The sequence below is a fragment of the Amblyraja radiata genome, chromosome 8, assembly GCF_010909765.2.
Source record: "Amblyraja radiata isolate CabotCenter1 chromosome 8, sAmbRad1.1.pri, whole genome shotgun sequence".
NCBI lineage: Eukaryota > Metazoa > Chordata > Chondrichthyes > Rajiformes > Rajidae > Amblyraja > Amblyraja radiata.
This window is the reverse complement of record NC_045963.1, coordinates 20,562,713-20,584,118: the sequence shown is the minus strand read 5'-3', so window position 1 is coordinate 20,584,118 and position 21,406 is coordinate 20,562,713. Positions and strand designations below refer to the sequence as shown.

Below are 21,406 nucleotides of genomic sequence, written 5' to 3'. Positions count from 1 at the left end.
CCATTTTCTTCTTCAGTCATTTCCCCCCCTTTCTTTAATCTGAATACAACAACTCCTTGCTGAGATACAGTTCCAAATGAACTCTGATATCCGAAATGGCTGCATTTTGTGTTCAAAAGAAATAGAAAGTCCATAGGTTTCCTTGACATACATGAATTCAACATGAATTCCATATGATGCACCTTAATAGGAGTTACTGAATACTGATTAGCCCTTGTAAGCTTGATGATTTTTCCTCACATTACAGCAGAGGAACTGAAGTGTAGTACCCATCCTACCATTGGATATCATTGAGTTCCAGGTCTTTACATTTACCAAAATAACCAGTTATGTTTAAGTGCTAATTTACATTGAAGAAATAAAAGGAAATCAGAAACGTTAAAACATCTACATTGGGGTTGTTTCCTTTGAGGAGAGAAGGCTGAAGGAGGCACAGATAGTTATACAACATAATGGTGGGGATATAGGTAGAGTGGATTGCAAGACACTTTTCCACATAAAGAAGATATCCAAAACCTGAGTGCATAGGGTTAAGATGAGTAAAAGGTTTAGAGGAGAACTGATGAATTATTTTTCACACAGAAAGACATATGCAATCTGGAACGTATTGCGTGCACATGAAATTTCTTCAGCCAGAGGGTGGGGAATCTGTGAAACTGGGTATTTTTAATGCGGAGATTGATCGGTTCTTGATTAGTAAAGGTATTGAAGGTTACAAGCAGAAGGCAGGAGAATGGGGTTGAGAGGGAAAAATAGATCAGCCACGTTTGAATAGCAAAGCAGGCTCTGTTGTCCGAATGGCCTAATGCTGCTGCCATGTCTCATGTAAGGTGGTGACAATATCTTTAAATGATCACAACATTTAAAAGTAACTAGATCAGTACTTGAATCACCAAGGCATTGAAGTTTCCAGAAGAAGTGCTGGTGAACGAGACTAGTAATGAAGGGTACGATGGTCAGCCTAGACATGGAGGGGCAAAGGGTATGTTTCTATGTGGTATGACCCAATAACTGTACTGTTAATCCAAGAAATGATTCAAGTTTCAACTGAATTCAAACTGCTAAGTGAATTTAAATGGCACCACCTGGTGGTAGGACTAAGGTTCTTCTTCTTTTATTTCTGGCAGCCATGGGACTTTGGTCGTGCCATGACCAGCAGAGTTTCTGCACTGTTGGACGAATACCCACCACCCATCCAATTCATTTCTTGCCATATTAAAATATAATATAATGCATTTGAGTGATCCCAATGAATTAAAGGTAGTGGGAAAGAGCCCCCGGTGAGTTTCAGGCTGCAATAGTCAGCTTGTATGTTTCAGACCTCGATCTCCAGTGTTCCTGATCTTGCCTGCAATCACACGCATGCCCAGTGCCACATGGGCAATCTGTGAGCAAGAGGATGGCAAATCCATAGATAAAATTGTAACGATTAATTCAGATGAGTAACCATCATGTGTTTTGAAACAGTTGGAAAATGAATGACATGAGTTTTATTGTACTTTCTTCTTGGGATCACCTGCTATTATTGCCCATCACTAATTGCTCTTGTGCTGGCACCATGAACTGCTGCAGTCCTTCAAGTAAAGGCCGTTCCACAATGTGGTTGGAAAGAGAGTGAAAGAGCAGAGAAGCAGCAACAATGAAGGAGCAGCACTATACAAGTACTTCCCTACATGCAATAGGTGACGTGCGTAAACTTGCACTTGCATACACAGTTCACTATAGGTGGTCCCGTTTCCTGAATAACCTGGCTCCCCACCCCCACTAGCTGCTGCTCCCTGTCATCCACCTTGATGTTGGTGACTTTGGGGGGAGGAGGAGGAGGCAGCAGTGAAGGGGGGAGCAGCAGAGTGGACAAAGCGACAGGAGGAGGAGGAGGGAATCCCATGGTGACTGAGCGTGGCAACAACGTGAAGAAAGTGATATCAGCCAGGGGCTACAACGCAAGCAGCAATAGCATCCGCGTCAACTGGATGGTGCGGCATCTGGTGAAGAAAGGCTCGCTCGTGCAGACCATCGGCACCTAGTTCTAAGTTGAAACGATACAAAGGGTTGGAAGTAACTCAGCAGGTCAGGCAGCATCTCTGGAGAACATGGATAAGAGATGTTTCAGATCAGGACCCAAAACATCACTTATCCATGTTCTCCAGGGATGCTGCCTGACATGCAGAGTTACTTCCAACACTTGGTGTCATTTTGTGTATTAACCAGCGTCTACAGCTTGTGGGGGGTTTTTAAACCTAGTTTTAAGGTGATTCCAACTTGCTAAACTCTGACTTAAGCAAATATTTACAGAACATAACCCTTAAATCAGGGATTGCCAGTATTACCAAGTTGGAATTCAGTTGATTTTGACAAAAATCTGCAGGTGATGACATGTGCCTAGTCCTAATTTTGCTGGTAAAAGTTAAATATTTAAGGAGCAGTCAGTAGCTAAGGGTCATGGTGGGCTTGTTGTATTGGTGATGGAGGAGGTACCAAACAAGTAAGAAGGATATTGTTGACAGTCTTGAGAGGACCTGGAGCTCCATCATACTCCAGACCTGTGCCTTGTAGCTTTGGATGTCAAGTGGAGAATTATTTACTTGGGATACCCACCCTCTGGCGCGCTCTTGCAGCCATATTATATATATGATAGGTTTGATATATGATTGGTAATGGCAAAAACGTTTATTATGAGCATTTAGCATTTAATATCAAGAATGGGTGGTTAGATTTTCTTTTGCTCTCACTCTTTGGAGGTGGACGTTGCCTGGAAATATGCTGGTGCGAAGGTTGCTTCATATCTATCACTCAGCCAATGTCTGAACCCTTTTGTGCTTAGAAGTTGAAAACTGAAGTGAACAGAGTCCACTTCTGAACTTATTGTGACAATGCACACTACTCTCCTTCAATCAATATTCAAACCTTTTTTCCCCCCCAATCAAATGGTCCCTTGTTTCATGATACCAAGCAGTTCTGCCTATGGGCCACAATATCTTCGTCATTTAATTAGCACAGCAAAAATTATAACTTTAACCTTTTGTTCTCTTGCTCAAGATTCTCCACGTGTTTTTTGCTTGATACAAGTTGACTTTTCAGGTAATTCATTTGTGATTCCTTCAGCTGCAGTTCATGAGAAATCTTCTGCTTAGTTTTCTCAAGATTATCACAAGAGTCATTTAGAGTCTGACACTCCCGCTTCAGAGCACTTGCTTCCGATTTTTCATTCTCCACCTGTTTTACAAGGAGTAATTAAATACGAGTTAATCGTCAAAACTAGCTGCCATACTTAGGGATATCCTCCAATCATAATCTTCCCCTCTAGGGGTTTGAAGGGCTATAATTCCATAATCACAGTGCTCTAAAAGTGGCTTATGATTAATTTCCACTTGGACAATGTAGTGTCACCCATTCCTATCCAGAGCTGCTGCCTGTCCTGCTGTTACTCCAGCATTTCGTGTTTATCTTCAATGTAAACAGTTTATTTTATAATACAATACAATACCATTTATTTGTCATTTGAACCTCACGTGAGGTTCAAACGAAATTTGGCTTCTGCAGTCATACAAGAAAAGAACCAAGACACACACCAACACAATTTACACAAACATCCATCACAGTGAATCTCCTCCTCACTGTGATGGAAGGCAAAGTCTTGTCTCTCCCCTGCTCTCCATTCTTCTCCCGATGTCAAAGTCAAAGCCCCCGGCGGGCGCTAGCAAGTCCGCGGCCATTTAAAGCCGCGCCGGGCGATGTAAGGCCCTGCTGCAGGTCACTTTCAACCCCGCAATTCGGGCGGGAGAAGTCGCCGTTGCCGGTGCACCGTAAAGCCGTCTTCCACCGGGGACCCGCGAGCTATTGGTGTCACAATCCACCGGAGTCGGGACGCAGCCGCGCGCCACCGCAGCTCTCCACACTCCGAACTCTCCACGCTCCGAAGCTGGCCAACTCCACGATGGTAGGTCCGCAGCTCCGCAGGCTCCGTGACTTGAGCCCCCAGGTCGTTCCGGTTGGAGGCCGCGGTGCTAGGCCCCAACGACAACGGAGACACGACAGGGAAAAGGTCGGGTCCCCGTGCAGGGAAGATTTAAAAGTTTCCCCCACCCACCACACATACACATTTAAAAACCCACTACAAACTATACCCTCAACGGGACAAAAAAAATAAAGAAAAGACAGACAGACTGCAGAGGCCGCTGCGACGTCGGTCGCGCCGCCTCTGGAGCAATATAGCTAACGGGAGCAATAAAGCTAAAAAAACTTAGAATAATGCTATTCCGATAAAGTGAATTCACAGTTGTCTACTTAATGGTTGATTGCACCCACATTTGAACCAGAAGACTTCAGGATTTATATAATCCCAATTCCTCTTGTAAAGGTTGCCAGAAAAGAAAATTGTGTTCACCTGCCCTTGTTTGGCCCACATCCCTCCAAACCATATACCCGTCTAACCGTTTTTAAATGTCAGGATAGTCCCTGCCTCAACTACCTCCTCTGGCAGCTCATTCCATACACCCACCACCCTTTGCGTGGAAAATGTTACCCTTCAGATTCCTATTAAATCTTTTCTCCTTCACCTTAAACCTATTCCTCTCATGATTTTATGACAAAGTATGCACTGAGATAGTCAATACAGCAAAGAAGATGTTCAGCAGATGAGCTGATGCAAGCGTTGAGGTGGAAGAAGTGGTATTAGCAAAGCCATGGTTTCATGGTCCAAATAACATGGAAAACAAGATACATGAAAACAAGATTACAGCAAGTATGCTTCAGTTCCAGAGAGGAAACTCATGACAACCAGGGCTGGGTGTAGGAACTGAAAACAATAGCTTTATTATTTCTGTTTCCACGCTGTATCTCTGAACTAAATATTTAGTGAGAAATTTTCCATGGATAATGCAAGAATCAAGGGAGGTAACAATGAAGTAGAGATTGGTGTTGCCAATGGAAGGTAAAATATAATACTATTTCCCAATAATATTGCAAAAGCTTGAGAATGATCCGTCGATGGAGCAAGGATATACCCTTGAGAGATACCAGAAGTACAGGGAGTTTTATCGTGGTTACCATCAGTCAAACAAATACGAAAGCAGAATTAATGGACCGACCAATCTAAATGATGGCAGAAAGATGCTGCAGGAGGAGGGTGCACTTACCCATATCTAAGGTGAAACTGAATTTGAGAAAGGGCATTACCTATCAGTCAAATTGCATAATCAGAATTCATGGAAACAGGCCCTTCAGCCCAATTTACATATGCCGACGAACATGCCCCATCTGCAGTAGTACTACCCAAAGATTATACAGCAAGATGCGCCACTCTGCGAAAAAAGCGTAGTATGACATGACACCATTTTATTGAGCAGCAATTTACAATAATATTAATAAAATTTACAATAATATTAACTAAATATGTGAAGTGATCGATGCTCTATAATACACTGTTCCCTCCAACACTGATTACACCAAAGATGATAGAGCGGATCAATCTTTGGAACGGATTACACCAAAGATACTAGAGGAGCATTGCCCGCTGCCTCGGGAACGCCGACCGCGGGCAGGCGCTTCAGGCTCTCCCGCCGGCCAACTTCATCTGGTATCGGGGGGGACCGAGAATCAGTCCTGGATCAACTCAGGAGTGGAGGAAATGTCCTCTTCCCCCAAAGATACTAGAGGAGCCTCTAGTATCTTTGCTTTTCCCTGCGACCTGATGTAAGAGCAGATTGTATAACTGTGGAACCCGTCCCCGCTACCAAAGATGTCGCGTTTGGCATAAACAAATGGCGGCCGTGACGTTCCGTTACGTACTACACGTCAGCCCATTGGAGGAGTGGTCTATCTTGCTCTGCTCTATAATTTAGGAGGAGTGGTCTATCTTGCTCTGCTCTATAATCTTTGGTACAACCTGCCTGGGTTTAATCCATATCCAAATAGGCCTGACTATGGGTGGATATGGGGATGGGGACTGGACTTTGTGCCTTCCTTCACAATAGGAACCATTGTGGGGGGATGTTTTTTATGTTTACATTTCTTTATTACTGTTATGTTGTATTCTTTTTTTATGTGCTGCAATGGCAATACGCATTTCACTACACCAATTGGTGTATGTGACTAATAAAGAACCTTTGAATATCTCTCTGAACCTATAATATCCATGTACTTGTTTAATGTTTCTTAAACATTGCGAAAGTATCTAATATATTGCGACTTGAGACATTTTCTTGCCAGCCAGAAAGTTAATGGGAGCCGTGGTCATAAATGTTGAAGGCCTTGAGAGATTAATTGGAGTAACAGGAATATGGGGGCAGAAAAAAAAAATTCTGCACATTTTTCACAAGGACATTTGCATATTTCAGTTATATTGCATGACACAAATCCATATTTTCTCTAAATTTTAGTGTTGTTTTAGGTAATATCTTCACTATGAATGTTTGTCATGTGTACGAGGTGCAGTAAAAATCCTTGTTTTGCTTGGTATCCAAACAGATTAAATATACTGTACATAACAGTAGGGACTAGGGGAAAATAAGTGTTCGGCACGGACTTGTAGGGCCGAGATTTCCTGTTTCCGTGCTGTAATTGTTATATGGTTATATAAACACAATGAGGTCAAACTCAAAAACAATAGATAGAACAAAAGGGAAGAGACAACATGCAGAATATAGTTCTCAGCATTGTGGCGCATCAATTCCACAGACAAAGTCCAATGTCCATAATGGGGTAAAGGTGAATTGCACAGTGTTACAGTATATTGACTGCTTTTCTGAGGCAGCATGAATAGATGGAGTCAATGATGGAAAACCTGGTCTGTGTAATGGGTTGCATGTACAACTCTCTGCAATTTGATAAACGTTTACAATATATACATTTTCACCTATGTTTGTTAAATCTACTTGCTAATGTTATATAGTAAAATTGATAACTTATTAGCTTATTGTTTGGAAACCCTAGTGTTCAGAAATTCCATTGATTCAGCTACTTAAACATTGCTGGTTGTTTACCGTGCTTCCTTTAAGCAAACTGGACATCATTTCCCATACTATTCCCACACTCCTTTAAATGCACCCGGCCCACTGGAAAATTTATTATTATCACACTCCTTTTTCACACGTCCCTTTTCAGCTCTCTGTTGAAATGCAAATTGCTCACTGAAAAATGTAACCAATGTTGCTTGGTAGAAAGAAATACAGCATGGAAGCATGCCCTTCAGAGCACAGAGGCCACAGCAACCACTGATCATCCATTCACACTAGTTTTGTGATCGCACTTTCACGACCACTCCCTCCATATCAATTTTACAGAGGCCAATTTACCTACAAGCCAGATACAAGGTACTTGTACTTTGGGGTGGGAGGAATCTCATTGAAACCTACCAAATAATGGAAGACCTAGATGGAGGATGGAGAGGATGTTTCTAGTAGGTCGAAGAGTCTATGACCAGAGGGCACAACCTCAGGATAAAAGAATGTACCTTTATAATAGAAATGAGGAGGAATTTATTTTGCGAGAGGGTGGTGAATCTATGGAATTCATTGTCAACGAATGCAATCAACTTGGCGTGCACAATCAAATAAAATCAAAAAGAACAAGTTGTCCTACAACTTTAGGCTGAGCACGCAATATGTCAGTCAAAGGCAATTTTATTCAGCACATACACCCAAAGGTGCAGTAAAATGATTTTGCCAGCAGCGATACACTTAAAAAGAACACATAATACACAATAAGATTTAACACAAACATTCACCACAGCATTCTTCACTGTGGTGGAAGGCACAAAGTTCAGCCAGTCCTCCTCCCTTGTTCACCCGTGGTCGGGAACATGAACGGTCGAACACATTCCGCGGCTTGGAGTGCCCGAATTGGCACTTTCCTACCGGAGTCCGCGGCTTCAGAATGTTATAGGCCGCAGGCCGGTGGTCGGAGCCGTTCTCCGGCGGGGTATCCCAGGCTCCGCGATGGAAAGTCCACACCGCATCGGAAGGTAAGTCCACGCCCCGCCCCCGGCTAGAAGCCCGGCAGACCGTGGCATCAGGATGTTATAGGCCGCAGGCCGGTGGTCGGAGCCGTTCTCCGGCGGGGTATCCCAGGCTCCGCGATGGAAAGTCCACACCGCACCCGTGGATAGAAGCTCCGCAGACCGCGGCTTCAGGATGTCATAGTCCGCGGGCCAACGATCGGAGCACTCCTCTCTGTCGTCCCCTGGCAAGGGTTCGCCTGCTCCACGATGGAAAAAGTCCACGCTGCCCCAGCTGCTGATGATCCGGGCCCCACTCCGGGAAAAGCCACTCCAATCCAAGCTGTTAAGCCGCGAGAGGGGAAGCAGAGAAGCGACATGGAAAAAGTCGCCTCACCGTCGAGGGTGACTGAAGAACGGTTTCCCCCTCCCCCCCACACAAGACACACCGAGAAACACCCAAAACAAACACTTAGACAAACCAAAAAGTCTAATAACAGACCCGCTGCTGACAGGGCAGCAGACTTGCAGCGCCCCCACCGACTAAAAAGATGATGCAAGAAGAAGATTGTCATGGACAGTGGTGGAGACCGTCATTGGGTATTTTAAAGGCAGTGATTGATAGTTATTTGATTAGTAAGGGTGCCAAAGGTTATAGGGAGAAGGCAGGAGAATGGGGTTGAGAGGAGAAAAAAAAGATCAGCCATGATTGAATGGCAGAGCAGACCCAAAGGACCGAATAGCCTAATTCTACTCCCATGCTTAAGATCTATCCAATTCACCAGTACCCCATTGTGGACATTGTGTATGGAATTGATATAATGCAATACTCAGAACTATATTCTTCACTCTGTATCTTCCCCTTTGCTCCATCTATTCTACTTCAGTTTGACCCCAGATTGTATTTATGTATGGTGCATCTGACCCGTTTGGATAGCATTAAAAGATTAATCAAAAGTGTTCCATGAGTCTATAAAACCCAGAGACCAAGATCATAAGCACATTTATCTTCTGCATCACTACAGGTAAATAGTTCACCTCTACAGTTGATCAAAAACAAAGACAGAAAAATAATACTTGTATGTGGTCCAATGCTCCAAGATTTATAAAATAATACTTCATTTGATAATATTTATATATAAATAATCTCATTTTTGCACATTTCAGTCTCCCAAAGTCTTCAAAATCAATAAAATATTTTGAAATGCAGCACGAGTTGTTCTGTGGGAAATATAGCAACTAATATACATAACAAGATTTCCACACAACTGACCTGAAGGCCAAAGTCATAAAAACATAACTTCGACCTCAATCCCTGCTAGATAAAGGACTTGGTTATTGACTTCAGGATACAGTGGTGGAGTACATGCCCCCATCAACACCAATGGTGCAAAAGTGGAAATGGTAGCCCAACCACATTGATGCAACAGCCTAGAAGGCACACCAACACCTCTACTTCCTTAGGAGGCTTCAACATGTATACAAACTTCTACAAATGCACCATTGAAAGCATACATTCGGGCTACATCACAGCTTTTTTGGGGAATAACTCTGCAATAAATTGCAGAGTTGTAGATGCAGCCCAATCCATCACAGACTAGACTCCCTGCATTGACTCCAGCCACACTTCATGCTGCCTCAAAAAAGCAGCCAACGTCATCAAAGACTTCTCCCATCCCAGTCATCTCTTCTTCTCCCATCAGGCAAAATGTACAGAAGTTTGAAAGTGTGCACTACCAGACTCGGGAACAGCTTCTTCTCCTCTATTATCAGGCTTCTGAATGGTCCTTCCTTAAGTTAGGATACTGTCCGATTCACCTTTACCCCAATGCAGACTTTAAACATTGTCTATGGAGCTGATGTACTACAATGTTGAGAACTCTTTGCTGCACTTTGTATCTTCCCCTTTGCTCTCCATATTATATTCAAGTTTGACAATTGCATTTATGTATAGTACTGTCCGATCTGATTGGATTGCATGCAAAACATAGATTTTCATTGCATCTCAGTATATGTGACAATAATAAACCTGAACTTAATCCAACATTAAATGTCACTGCTCGTGTTTCGCTGGGATTTTATATATGTCACACAGTGGACTTTGGAAAGAAACCTGGATCACCAAAATGTCAGCAAGTCCAATTTTTCAATGCAATTGTATTATTTTTGTAATTAAATTGTGAATCATTAAACCACGGCATGCATTCAATTCTTACTCCTTAACAAAATGCCATTATACTACACTATAAGCAAGATAGCATTTAAAAAATCCCTGCTGTAAAAAATATAAGCAGACTCATCTCACTTTACTCTGCTGTTAGATATTTTGGCAAAGGCAAATTAATAGAAATAAATGAAGAACAAGATGAGCTGTATTGATCCTTGTTCGGGGCACAAAATTAGGCAACATGAATACCAATGTAATATTTATTAATATACAATATTCCATTTGTACAACAACAATTTTAACAGTGTACAGTGATGGCAAAGCTTGCACTTTCTCAAAGTCACTGTCACGCTTACAATCCTCAGACTTAGTTTAGCAAACAAACATCTAATATACAATTTGATACCTCAAAACAATTAAAATATTAGTAAGCAAGTGAAAAATAATCACCTTTTGTTTTTGTTTTAGCAGAGCAGCTTCTAGGGTTTCAACCTGAAACTGTCGCTGCTGACGTTCCTTTTTGAGTTTATCCCGTTGAAGTTCGATTTCCTGGATTTTCTGCAGAACTTTTGTTGAAAGTCCTTCTTTCCACTCTTCCACTACCCAACTCATTTTCCATAAATTTTGTTTTTAGAAAAGTATATCCTTCGGGAAAGAATGGGGAAAAATCTAAATTACATCGCAACAGGTATTGTGGAATCAAAGTGGCATAGTAATTTAAAAGGATTGCCTTCTATATTTATATTAGCAGACACTTCACTCCTGCAACTGGAAATAGGACGTCAACACTTGCATGACCTTACTGCTCATGGAAAGCAAAATATATAGATCTTGCTGACAGTCACGGCCAAAGCAAAGCAGGTAACGCCGGATGACTTATAGGTGAAGATGACCTTGGGTTTAGCAAGAGAAAGGATTCAACCACCCGGGTCTGCTATTTCGGTATATCCAGCCTCCTTTACTCTGGAACAGCGACATGGTGAAACATAATAACTGGAGCAATACAACTTGAATGCGATCATTCACATTACATTCAGTGCTCTCGGTTTAAATGGTTTGCACTAAATATATGTGAGCCCAAGATTAAACTATTTAACACTGATACACCCTGGCTCAACAGGTTTGCATTGAATGATTACTGCTGACCACTGGTCACTAGAGGAGTGTTCAACACATCCATAGATTTACCCCGATCACACATGAACGAGTCTGCGTGTGATAAGAATTGGCTGGAGCGGATAGCCAAGGTGGGGAAGAACCCAGAGCTGTGGAAACAGGGCTCCCTCTCTATAACGGGAAAAAAGTCGGTAATCGGGTGTGAGGTACTCTCGGGGCTGCTGTACTTGGCGCGTGTGGCCTGTCCCTCCCTCCAATGCCACAGGGATCACCCGGGCCCTCTTCCAGTTCATCTGGGGGTCGAGGATGGACTGGGTGCGACGGGCCACAATGCACAAGTCGGCAGACAACAGGGGTAAAAGCGTGCCCAACGTCACCCTGATGGCCACCTTCGTGTGTGGCTGAATCAGGCGGAGTTTAGAGCCTAAGCATGTGGGCACCAAGTGTCACTACCTGCTGAGGTTCTACCTGTCCCCGGTGTAACGAAAGATAATAATAATAATAATAAATTTTATTTATGGGCGCCTTTCAAGAGTCTCAAGGACACCTTACAAAAATTGAGCATGTAGAGGAAAAACATGTAAGGGGAATGAAATAAATAGTAGAGACATGACTAGTACACAAAGTAAAGACAGAATTCAATACAAAACACAGTATGAGGCAATTAATGCACAGATGAAAAAGGACGGGGACGTGGGGCTAAGGATAGGCAGAGGTGAAGAGATGGGTCTTGAGGCGGGACTGGAAGATGGTGAGGGACACGGAATTGCGGATCAGTTGGGGGAGGGAGTTCCAGAGCCTGGGAGCTGCCCTGGAGAAGGCTCTGTCCCCAAAACTGTGGAGGTTCGGACTTGTGGATGGAGAGGAGACCGGCTGATGTGGATCTGAGGGACCGTGAGGGTTGGTAGGGGGAGAGGAGGTCAATGAGAGATGGGGGGGCCAGATGGTGGGCTTTGTAGGTGAGGATCAGGATTTTGTAGGTGATCCGGTGGGAGATGGGAAGCCAGTGAAGTTGTTTGAGGACTGGAGTGATGTGATGCCAGGATTTGGTATGGGTGATGAGTCGGGCTTGGCGCAGATGCCACGCAATGTGCCAGTCAGTTGGACATGGTCGCACCATCTGTCGCTCGTGGAAAGGTTTTTCCGGACCAACACCTTTGACCACGTCCATCGGGCAGTAGTCAGCACGGATCGGCCTGCAGGGAAATGACTCCATGGATCCTGTGGCATGGTTCCCACAGCAGACTGACCAGCTTGTCTGGTGAAATGCCTCATCGCCAGAACTCACCAACAAGCACCAAAACCTGGCTTGGCTGGCGGTGAGGGGAGCCCTCCCGGTCAGATCCTTCCTGCAGTGTCGGAGCCTCATTACCAACGCACACTGCCTTCGGGACGGCTGCTTTTTCTCACAGAGAGTGGTGAGTCTGTGGAATTCTCTGCCTCAGAGGGTGGCGGAGGCAGGTTCTCTAGATGCTTTCAAGAGAGAGCTAGATAGGGCTCTTAAAAATAGCGGAGTCAGGGGATATGGGGGGGGGGGAAGGCAGGAACGGGATACTGATTCAATCAGTGATTGGGGATGATCAGCCATGATCACATTGAATGGCGGTGCTGGCTCGAAGGGCCAAATGGCCTACTCCTGCACCTATTGTCTAGGTCGCCCACCTCTGTGCAGAGTGTGGATTCGCAAAGAGAGTCTGGAGAGGTTTGCAAGGATCCCTGGCACGATTTATTCCGAACAGCTCAGTCTCAGAGGACACTGTGATTTACGGACTGTTCCCAGGGACGCGTTCACATTAGTGGTGGAGGACCACAGTCTAGAGTCCTTGCGCTGCTGGACATGGACGGCAAGGTGTGGTGGGGACACCCCTCAAAATAATGGAAGGGATTCCATGCCAGTGGGCCACATGAGTGGCAAGGGCGGGGGATACATTTGTGCCATGTGTGTACACAGTATTGAATGTATAGCCTCCGAGAATGTCGGATGAATCTTGCGGTTCCTGATATTTATTACTTGAATAAAGTTTATTTTGAAATTAAATTAAAACGAGTCTACAACAGCCGCGGGTTTTCCCCCTTCGTTGGTGCTGGAGCCTGCAACACTCCCGGTTTACCCCCACCACTGGTGGAATCCACAACACACTCGGTTGCTGGTGGAGAATGCAATACACCCACAAGTTTAAATCATCACTGGTGATTGGAATCTGCAACACTCCCGCAAATTTACTCCATCACTGGCCCCTGGTGGAGAATGTAATGCACTCGCAGTTTTTGCCCAGCATCGGTGCAGGAATTTGCAACACACCCGCGTTTATCCCGATCACCGGTGCAGGAGAATGCAATCAGCACCCCCCAGATTCACCCCCATCACTGGCACCTGGTGGGGAATGCAATTGCACCCGCAGCTTTACCCCATCGCTGGTGCTGGAGTCTGCAACCCACCCGCAGGTTTATCCCATGACCGGTGCAGGAAATCTGCAACACGCCGGCTTTACCTGATCACTGGCCCCTGGTGGACAGCCTGCAGACCTAGTGCCCGTCTGTCCGCGGATCGGGACAATGCCGATGCGCACCCCCAGCCCGCGACCCCGCACCAACGGATTTGGAATTTCGAATTTGGAATTTCGAATGCCGCCGCCCCGAGTTCAAACTGCGCGCCGCTCCAATGACGACAGCCGCCGATCTATCGAGCGATCCCATTGGTTCGGTTCCCGGCCGCCCTTCTCTGCCATTGGCCAATTCCCGAGCCGCTGGCAGCCGGCGTCCGATTGGCCACGCCCCGCGTTCCAACGGCAGCCTCGCGCTGGCTGCTGGGGGGGGGGAACTGCAGGCGCGGGTTTACACCGGAGACAAACACAAAGTGCTGGAGTAACTGAGCGGGACCAGCGGCGGCGGCGGCTCTGGAGAGACATGGACAGGTGATACGCTCCAGGTCGCCACACCGGCTCTCAACAAAGGTCTATATCTCTCGTTTCCCTTATCCATAACCAGTCTGATGAAGGGTCTCGACCCGAAACGTCACCTATTCCTTCTCTCCAGAGATGCAACTGCTGCTTCCCGTTGAGTTACTCCAGCTTTTTGTGTCTATCAAAGGTTTCTACACCATCTGTGCTCTTCCTCCTCCACTATCCCCGAGTTATAAGGAATAGGAGCAGAATCTGGGCATTCGGTCCATCAAGTCAATTAAATCATGGCTGATCTATCTTTCCCTCCTAACCCCATTCTCCTGCCTTCTCCCCATAACTTCTGACACCTGCACTACTCAAGAATCTATCTATCTCTGCCTTAAAAATATCCACTGACTTGGCCTCCACAGCCTTCTGTGGCAAAGAATTCCACAAGCCCAAAGAAATTCCTCCTCATCTCCTTCCTACGACAACGTCCTTTAATTCTGAGGCCATGACTATCTTAGACTGTGCCACTAGTGGAAACATCCTCTCCACGACCACTCTATCCAAGCCTTTCACTATTCTGTATGTTTCAATGAGGTCCCCCCCCCCCCCCTCATTCTTCTAAACTCCAGCGAGCACAAGCCCAGTGCAGAGGGAACTGCAGGTGCAGGTTTACACCAGAGATAAACAAAGTGCTGGAGTAACTCAGTGGGACAAGCGGCATCTCTGGAGAACATGGACAGGTGATGTTTCAGGTCGGGACACCGGATCTGAAGAAGGGTTTCTACATTGTATGTGGCTCTTCCACTTCCACTCTCCCCGAGTCCTGCAGACTTCCGTCTCCTAAAATCCCCTCAAACGCTAGTCTTCCACCCCTCCCCCCAAGCTTCTTAATCAAAAGTTCCTCAGATAGCCACAAAATGCTGGAGTAACTCAGCGAGACAGGCAGTATCTCTGGAGAGAAGGGATGAGTAACGTTCCAGGCCAAGAGTCAGGGAAGGGGAGACAGAGATAAGGAAGCATATTAATTAATTAATTAATACTTTATGAATGAATCGTTTTTGTCACATGTGACAAGTCACAGTAATATTCTTTGCCTGTATACCCAAGGTATCCAAATAGTCGCCACATCGAGGGCGCTTACACAGTTACAAAGTCCTCCCGCGCCAGGTCCCCCTCTGCAATTACCCCTCCATCACGGGGGTACCCCCACGCCACTCCCCATTGCTCCTTCTCTCGCTGTCCTCGCTCTCACGTTCGGCGCCATCGTCGACTGCCTCACCGACCTCTCCAGTATCTCTGCCGGGTCCTCACCGTGATACCTTCCCAAGCCCCAGCCATGGGCTCCGACCTGCGAGGCTCCGGCCTCGGCTTCTCCGCGGGCTCTGACCCACGGGATTCCGTCGACCCAGGCATCGTGCATCGGCCACAAGCTCCCTCAACTGCAGGCTCCCCGTCGGCCGTAGGCTCCGACCCGTGAGGCTCCGGCCTCGACCGTGGCCTGCCGGGAGGAGTCTGCCACGGCGCGTGTAAGATGTGAGAACGAGATATCAAAGGGGATGAAGATCAAAGAAAATGCAGCATAAATGTAGAGTAGACTTTCTAGCAAACAATAATCAATGTTTTCATTGAACCTCATCCCCTTTGATGTCTCATTCTCACACCTAACACTTCCTTTTCTCTGTGTTTCCCTCTCCCCTAACTCTGTCTGAAAAACGGCCTCGACCCGAAACGTCACCTATTTGTTTTCTCCAGAGATGCTGCCTGTTCTGCTGAGTTACTACAGGTTTTTGTATTTATTGTTAGCTGTGGGCTGGGTGTCATGACACCAGATCAACAATGAACACACTGGCACATGAACACACTGGCACACACAGCAAGGTGAACTCACCCAAAGGGCTTTGTTTCCAATGACAAACAAGAGCTTCCAGAATCATCCCAGCAGCTTCCTTATCACTCCCACTGGCCAAGGGGAGGGGGAGCAATCACTCCGGGTTTCTCATGGGATATGAAAGATGTCCTCGCGGGGATCTGAAAGAAGATGTCCTTCAACTGATCGACAAGTTTGACTGCATGTTGTCGCTGGTAGCGAGAGAGCTGGTCCCCAATGGTGATTGACTACAGAGCCTTTACGTCTTTTGAATTCTCAGCCCATGCTGTGAGAAAGGAGTTTACATTGATAATCCTGATCCTTTTTCCTCAGTCACACCAACGAGGAGTGGGACTGGGAGTTCCTTAACCACACTTACAGTGATCGACCAACTGTGCTGCTTGGTGGCAATAGATATTCAGTGCCCTCCATAATGTTTGGGCCGAAGACCCATCATTTATTTATTTGCCTCTGTACTCCACAATTTGAGATTTGTAATAGAAAAAATCACACGTGATTAAAGTGCACATTGTAAGATTTTAATAAAGGCCATTTTTATACATTTTGGTTTCACCATGTAGAAATTACAGTTGTGTTTATACATAATCCCCCCATTTCAGGGCACCATAATGTTTGGGACACAGCAATGTAATGTAAATGAAAGTAGTCATGTTTAGTATTTTGTTGCATATCCTTTGCATGCATTGACTGCTTGAGTCTGCAATTCATGGACATCACCAGTTGCTGGGTGTCTTCTCTGGTGATGCTCTGCCAGGCCTGTATTGCAGCCATCTTTAGCTTATGCTTGTTTGTGGGGCTAGTCCCCTTCAGTTTTCTCGTCAGCATGTAAAAGGCATGCTTAACTGGGTTCAGATCGGGTGATTGACTTGTCCACTCAAGAATTTACCATTTTTTAGCTTTGAAAAACTCCTTTGTTGCTTTAGCAGTATGTTTGGGATCATTGTCTTGCTGTAGAATGAACCGCCGGCCAATGAGTTTTGAGGCATTTGTTTGAACTTGAGCAGATAGGATGTGTCTATTCACTTCAGAATTCATATGCTACTACCATCAGCAGTTGCATCATCAATGACGGTAAGTGAGCCAGTACCTTCAGCAGCCATACATGCCCAGACCCTAACACCCCCACCTCTGTGTTTCACAGATGAGTGGTGTGCTTTGGATCTTGGACAGTTCCTTCTCTCCTCCATACTTTGCTCTTGCCATTACTCTGATATGTTAATCTTCGTCTTACCTGTCCACAAGACCTTTTTCCAGAATTGTGGATGTTCTTTAAAGTACTTCTTGGCAAACTGTAACCCGGCCATCCTATTTTTGCAGCTGACCAGTGGTTTGCATCTTGCAGTGTATCCTCTGTATTTCTGTTCATGAAGTCTTCTGCGGACAGTGGTTATTGACAAATCCACACCTGACTCCTGAAGAGTGTTTCTGATCTGTCGGACAGGTGTTTGGGGATTTTTCTTTATTATAGAGAATTCTTCTGTCATCAGCTGTGGAGGTTTTCCTTAGCCTGCCAGTCCCTTTGCGATTACTAAGCTCACCAGTGCTCTCTTTCTTCTTAATTATGTTCTAAACTGTTGATTTTGGTAAGCCTAAGGTTTGGCTGATGTGTCTAACAGTTTTATTCTTGTTTCTCAGTCTCATAATGGCTTCTTTGACTTTCATTGGCACAACTTTGGTCCCCATGTTGATAAACAGCAAGTTTCCAAAGGTGAGGGAAAGACTGGATGAAAGACTAGGTGCTGAGAGCTCTCATACCTGCATGAGGGAGGCAATTAAACACACCTGTGCAATTATAAACACCTGTGAAGCCATGTGTCCCAAACATTATGGTGCCCTGAAATAGGAGGACTATGTATAAACACAGCTGTAATGTCTACATGATGAAATCAAAATGTATAAAAATACCCTTTAATAAAATCTGACAATGTGCATTTTAATCACATGTGATTGTTTTTCTATTACAAATCTCAAATTGTGGAGTACAGAGGCAAATAAATAAATGATGGGTCTTTGTCCCACATTATTTTTGATTGGACTTTACTGGCTTCATCTTGCACCAGGTTATATGACCATTACTTTCTAAGAGGTAGCCAAATCAGTCGAGTGAAGCCCAGTGGCAGGTTACCCACCACAATCCACAGGGTATCAGCACCCCAGGCGAAGCTCAACCAAGTACAGTACCACCAATGGACACGAGTCCAGAGCCCAACCAGCCACAGTCAGTGGTAGAGAGGAAGATGGAAGGAAAAAAGCCGAATGAAGCAGTCACTGGCTGTGGCTGAAGAGAAAAGATGCTGTCTGGTCTGCCACGTGACCATCTAGAGGCTAACCATAAGACACACACCCAGGTCTGATCATCCTGCAGTGGGCCTGCCGCGACTGAGTGTCTTGTGATAAAAGGCCAAAACACCCAGTGACGTAGAGGTACACAACTGAAGATGTGTCTGATTGGTAGCAAAATCACCTAGTGGTCATCCCCAAGAATACCAAATGTCAATTGTAGTGAAAAACCTTAGGGATTGTAATATCCAGTCCTACTAATCAACCTTATCATGTAAAAGTACACTGAATGGCTTGATTGTAATCATGTATTGTCTTTCCGCTAACTGGATAGGCGCAACAAAAGCTTTTCACTGTACCTTAGCACACGTGACAATAAACTAAATGTGTAGGAAGGAACTGCAGATGATGGTTTAAGCCAAAGATTGACACAAAAAGCTAGAGTAACTCTCAGCGGGACAGGCAGCATCTTTGGAGAGAAGGAGTGGATGATGTTTCGGGTCGAGACCCTTCTTCAGACTCCACTCCCCTACTCGAATCTAACCCCCTCTGAACGTATAGCCCTCCACTCACGCTACAATAACCCTGACATTATCATCAAACCCGCCAACAAGGGAGGTACTGTGGTAGTCTGTTGAGCTGACCTCTACTGCACTGAGGCCAGGCGCTAGATCATGGACCATCATCCCACAGCTGAGCACTAGACCATAATCTCACAGACCATTTCTGATTTTATCACTTCTGGCTGTCTGCCCTCCACAGCCTCCAACCATAACATTTCCCAGCCCCCGCACGGCCTGGTTTTACCTTCTCCCCAAAATCCATAAACACAACTGACCCATTGTTTCTGCCTGCTCCTGTCCCACTGAAATGATTTCCACGTACCTCGACTCCATCCTATCCCCCTCGGTCCAATTTCTCCCGCCCTATGTCCAAGATACCTCAAACGCCCTTCATATCTTTAATGACTTTCGGTTTACGAGCCCCCACTCCCTCATATTTACAATTAGTCTGAAGAAGGGTCTCGACCCAAAACAACACCCATCCCTTCTCTCCAGAGATGCTGTCTGTCCTGCTGAGTTACTTCAGCTTTTTGTGACGATAAACTGAACTGAACTGAATTGAGAGGGGCTGATGAGGTGCAGACGATTTGAGCCAATAGCCATTAATAGGGCTCAGCTGAGGCTTGTTTGGTTGAGGCCTCAGCTTAGCCCGGAGTGCTGGTGTTTTCCAGCAGCCAGGCATTGTTTGTGGTGATGGGGATCGGAACGTTCCCAGGGGAGAATGTGTGACATAACAGTATTGTGTTATCATTTGTCTAGGCTCAAAATTATGAATGGGAAATTCCATAGTTTGGAAGTGCACAAAAATTATTGAATATAAACTATCACAGTTAAATAAACTAGGTTAGCAACTCTGATTTTATGACAGTTTGTCATTTTCCTTTCATGGTGATAACTTGACATTGATAACATTACCTACATCATCTCAGATGTTTCATAAATATTTATTTTACAAGTAGGTATGAAACAGTTTATAATTATAAGCATTACGTACTTTCAAAAATATTATTTATTATTAACGTGCACAATGGCGCATAGGCAGAGTTGCTGCCTTACAGTGCCAGGGACCCGGGTTCAATCCCGACTGCAGATGCTGGCTGCACGGAGTATGAACATTCTCACAGTGACCATGTGGGTTTTCTCCAGGTACTCTGGTCTCCTCCCACATTCCATAGACTTGCAGGTTTGTAGGTTAAATTGTCCCTGGTGCGTTAGATTAAACTAATGCACGCGTGTTCTTTGGCCGGAGCGCATGGTAGGCAGAAGGGCCTTTTTCCATGCTGTATCTCTAAAACCAAAAAGTAAAAAACTTCTGTTGATTAATATTTCAAAATCAATTATCGACACATATCTATTTTTAACAGTACAGAGCAAATCAATATTTTATTTTATTTGTGATGTTTAGAATTGTGGTATTTAGATGTTTATTTTATTTAAAACATTACAAAGTTTATGCCTTCTTCACTCAGCTGACATAACAATGAAACCAAGAGTGTTCATTTAATTTATTGCATCAATTTGTGCTTAAAACATTGGGACATGTTTATTTTTGAGGTGAAAGGATTAAGGAATTTTAAAGTTAAAAAATAAGTTTTTCAAAAACTTGAACTTAACCGATTGATAAAAATTGGAATTATCATCTGTGTTTTTCATCTGAGAAGTATATTTGTGGATTGTTATTTTCTCAGAACATCATGTGGGCGGGCGGCCACAAAATTCCACGGGTCATCATCCTGGCACCGATATATGATTGTACCCACAAGTATTAACTAGTTCTAACCATGCCATAGCGTGTTGTTAAAATGAAAGCACCTAATCAACAAGGTTCAACTTGCTTTAGCCAAAGTGGAAAAAATTCAAAATGCTCAAGATCACATGGAAGGCATGAGGTTCATTTGTGTGTCAACTACACAGAAATAAAATACAAAGAACATTTAACAACCACAGAAGAAATCTTGATATTTAAAGGTTTGATTCTTGTTTCATTGCATCATAGCATAGTAAGTAAGTAAGTTTATGGGCAAGTGTTCACATACAAGGAATTTGCCTTGGTGCTCCGCCCACAAGTAACATGACATACAGTGACAGTTACGAATGACCAAGAAAACACTAAACATTAATAATAAGACATTAATGATAAACCACATAGCTGTGATGAATTACATTTACTTAACCATTTATATCTACACCTAATTTTCTTTTGTAATTTTCCTAAAGAAATATGTAGTTCAAATGAGTGTCTGGGTTGGTACAATAAATCGATTGCTAAAATAACAGGTAAAATGAGCTTTATTTACTGTATGTTGTCAAGGGGCACTGGTATAACACAATATACAACCCAAGGAAAGTAGACATAAAGTCATTGAGTTACTCAGTGGGTCAAGCAGCATCTCAGGAGAACTTGGATACTGTAGGTGATGTTTCGGGCCAGGGACCTTCTTCAGTCTGATTGTAGTAGGGGGATGAAAGCTGGAAGAGTGGTTGGGGTGGCAAGTGGTAAATAGATGGATGTAGGTAAGGGAGTTGGTTGGCAAATGGTTGAACAAAGTCTAGAGATGAAACGAT

General features: G+C 44.5%; 1 protein-coding gene across 3 annotated transcripts in view; it reads right to left on the bottom strand.

Annotated features, from left to right (window-relative positions):
- Positions 1-13,810, bottom strand: part of cenpf (centromere protein F) — a 64,252-nt gene extending 50,442 nt beyond the window's left edge. For all 3 annotated transcript variants that reach the window (XM_033025351.1, XM_033025354.1, XM_033025352.1), the window contains exons 1-3: positions 13,712-13,810; positions 10,554-10,748; positions 3,020-3,216 (exon numbers count right to left, since the gene is read on the bottom strand). In XM_033025351.1, coding sequence (XP_032881242.1) covers positions 3,020-3,216; positions 10,554-10,715 — 359 coding nt within the window. In that variant the 5' untranslated portion in view covers positions 10,716-10,748; positions 13,712-13,810. The remainder of the gene's footprint in view (positions 1-3,019; positions 3,217-10,553; positions 10,749-13,711) is intronic.
- Between the last annotated feature and the right edge of the window lie 7,596 nt (positions 13,811-21,406).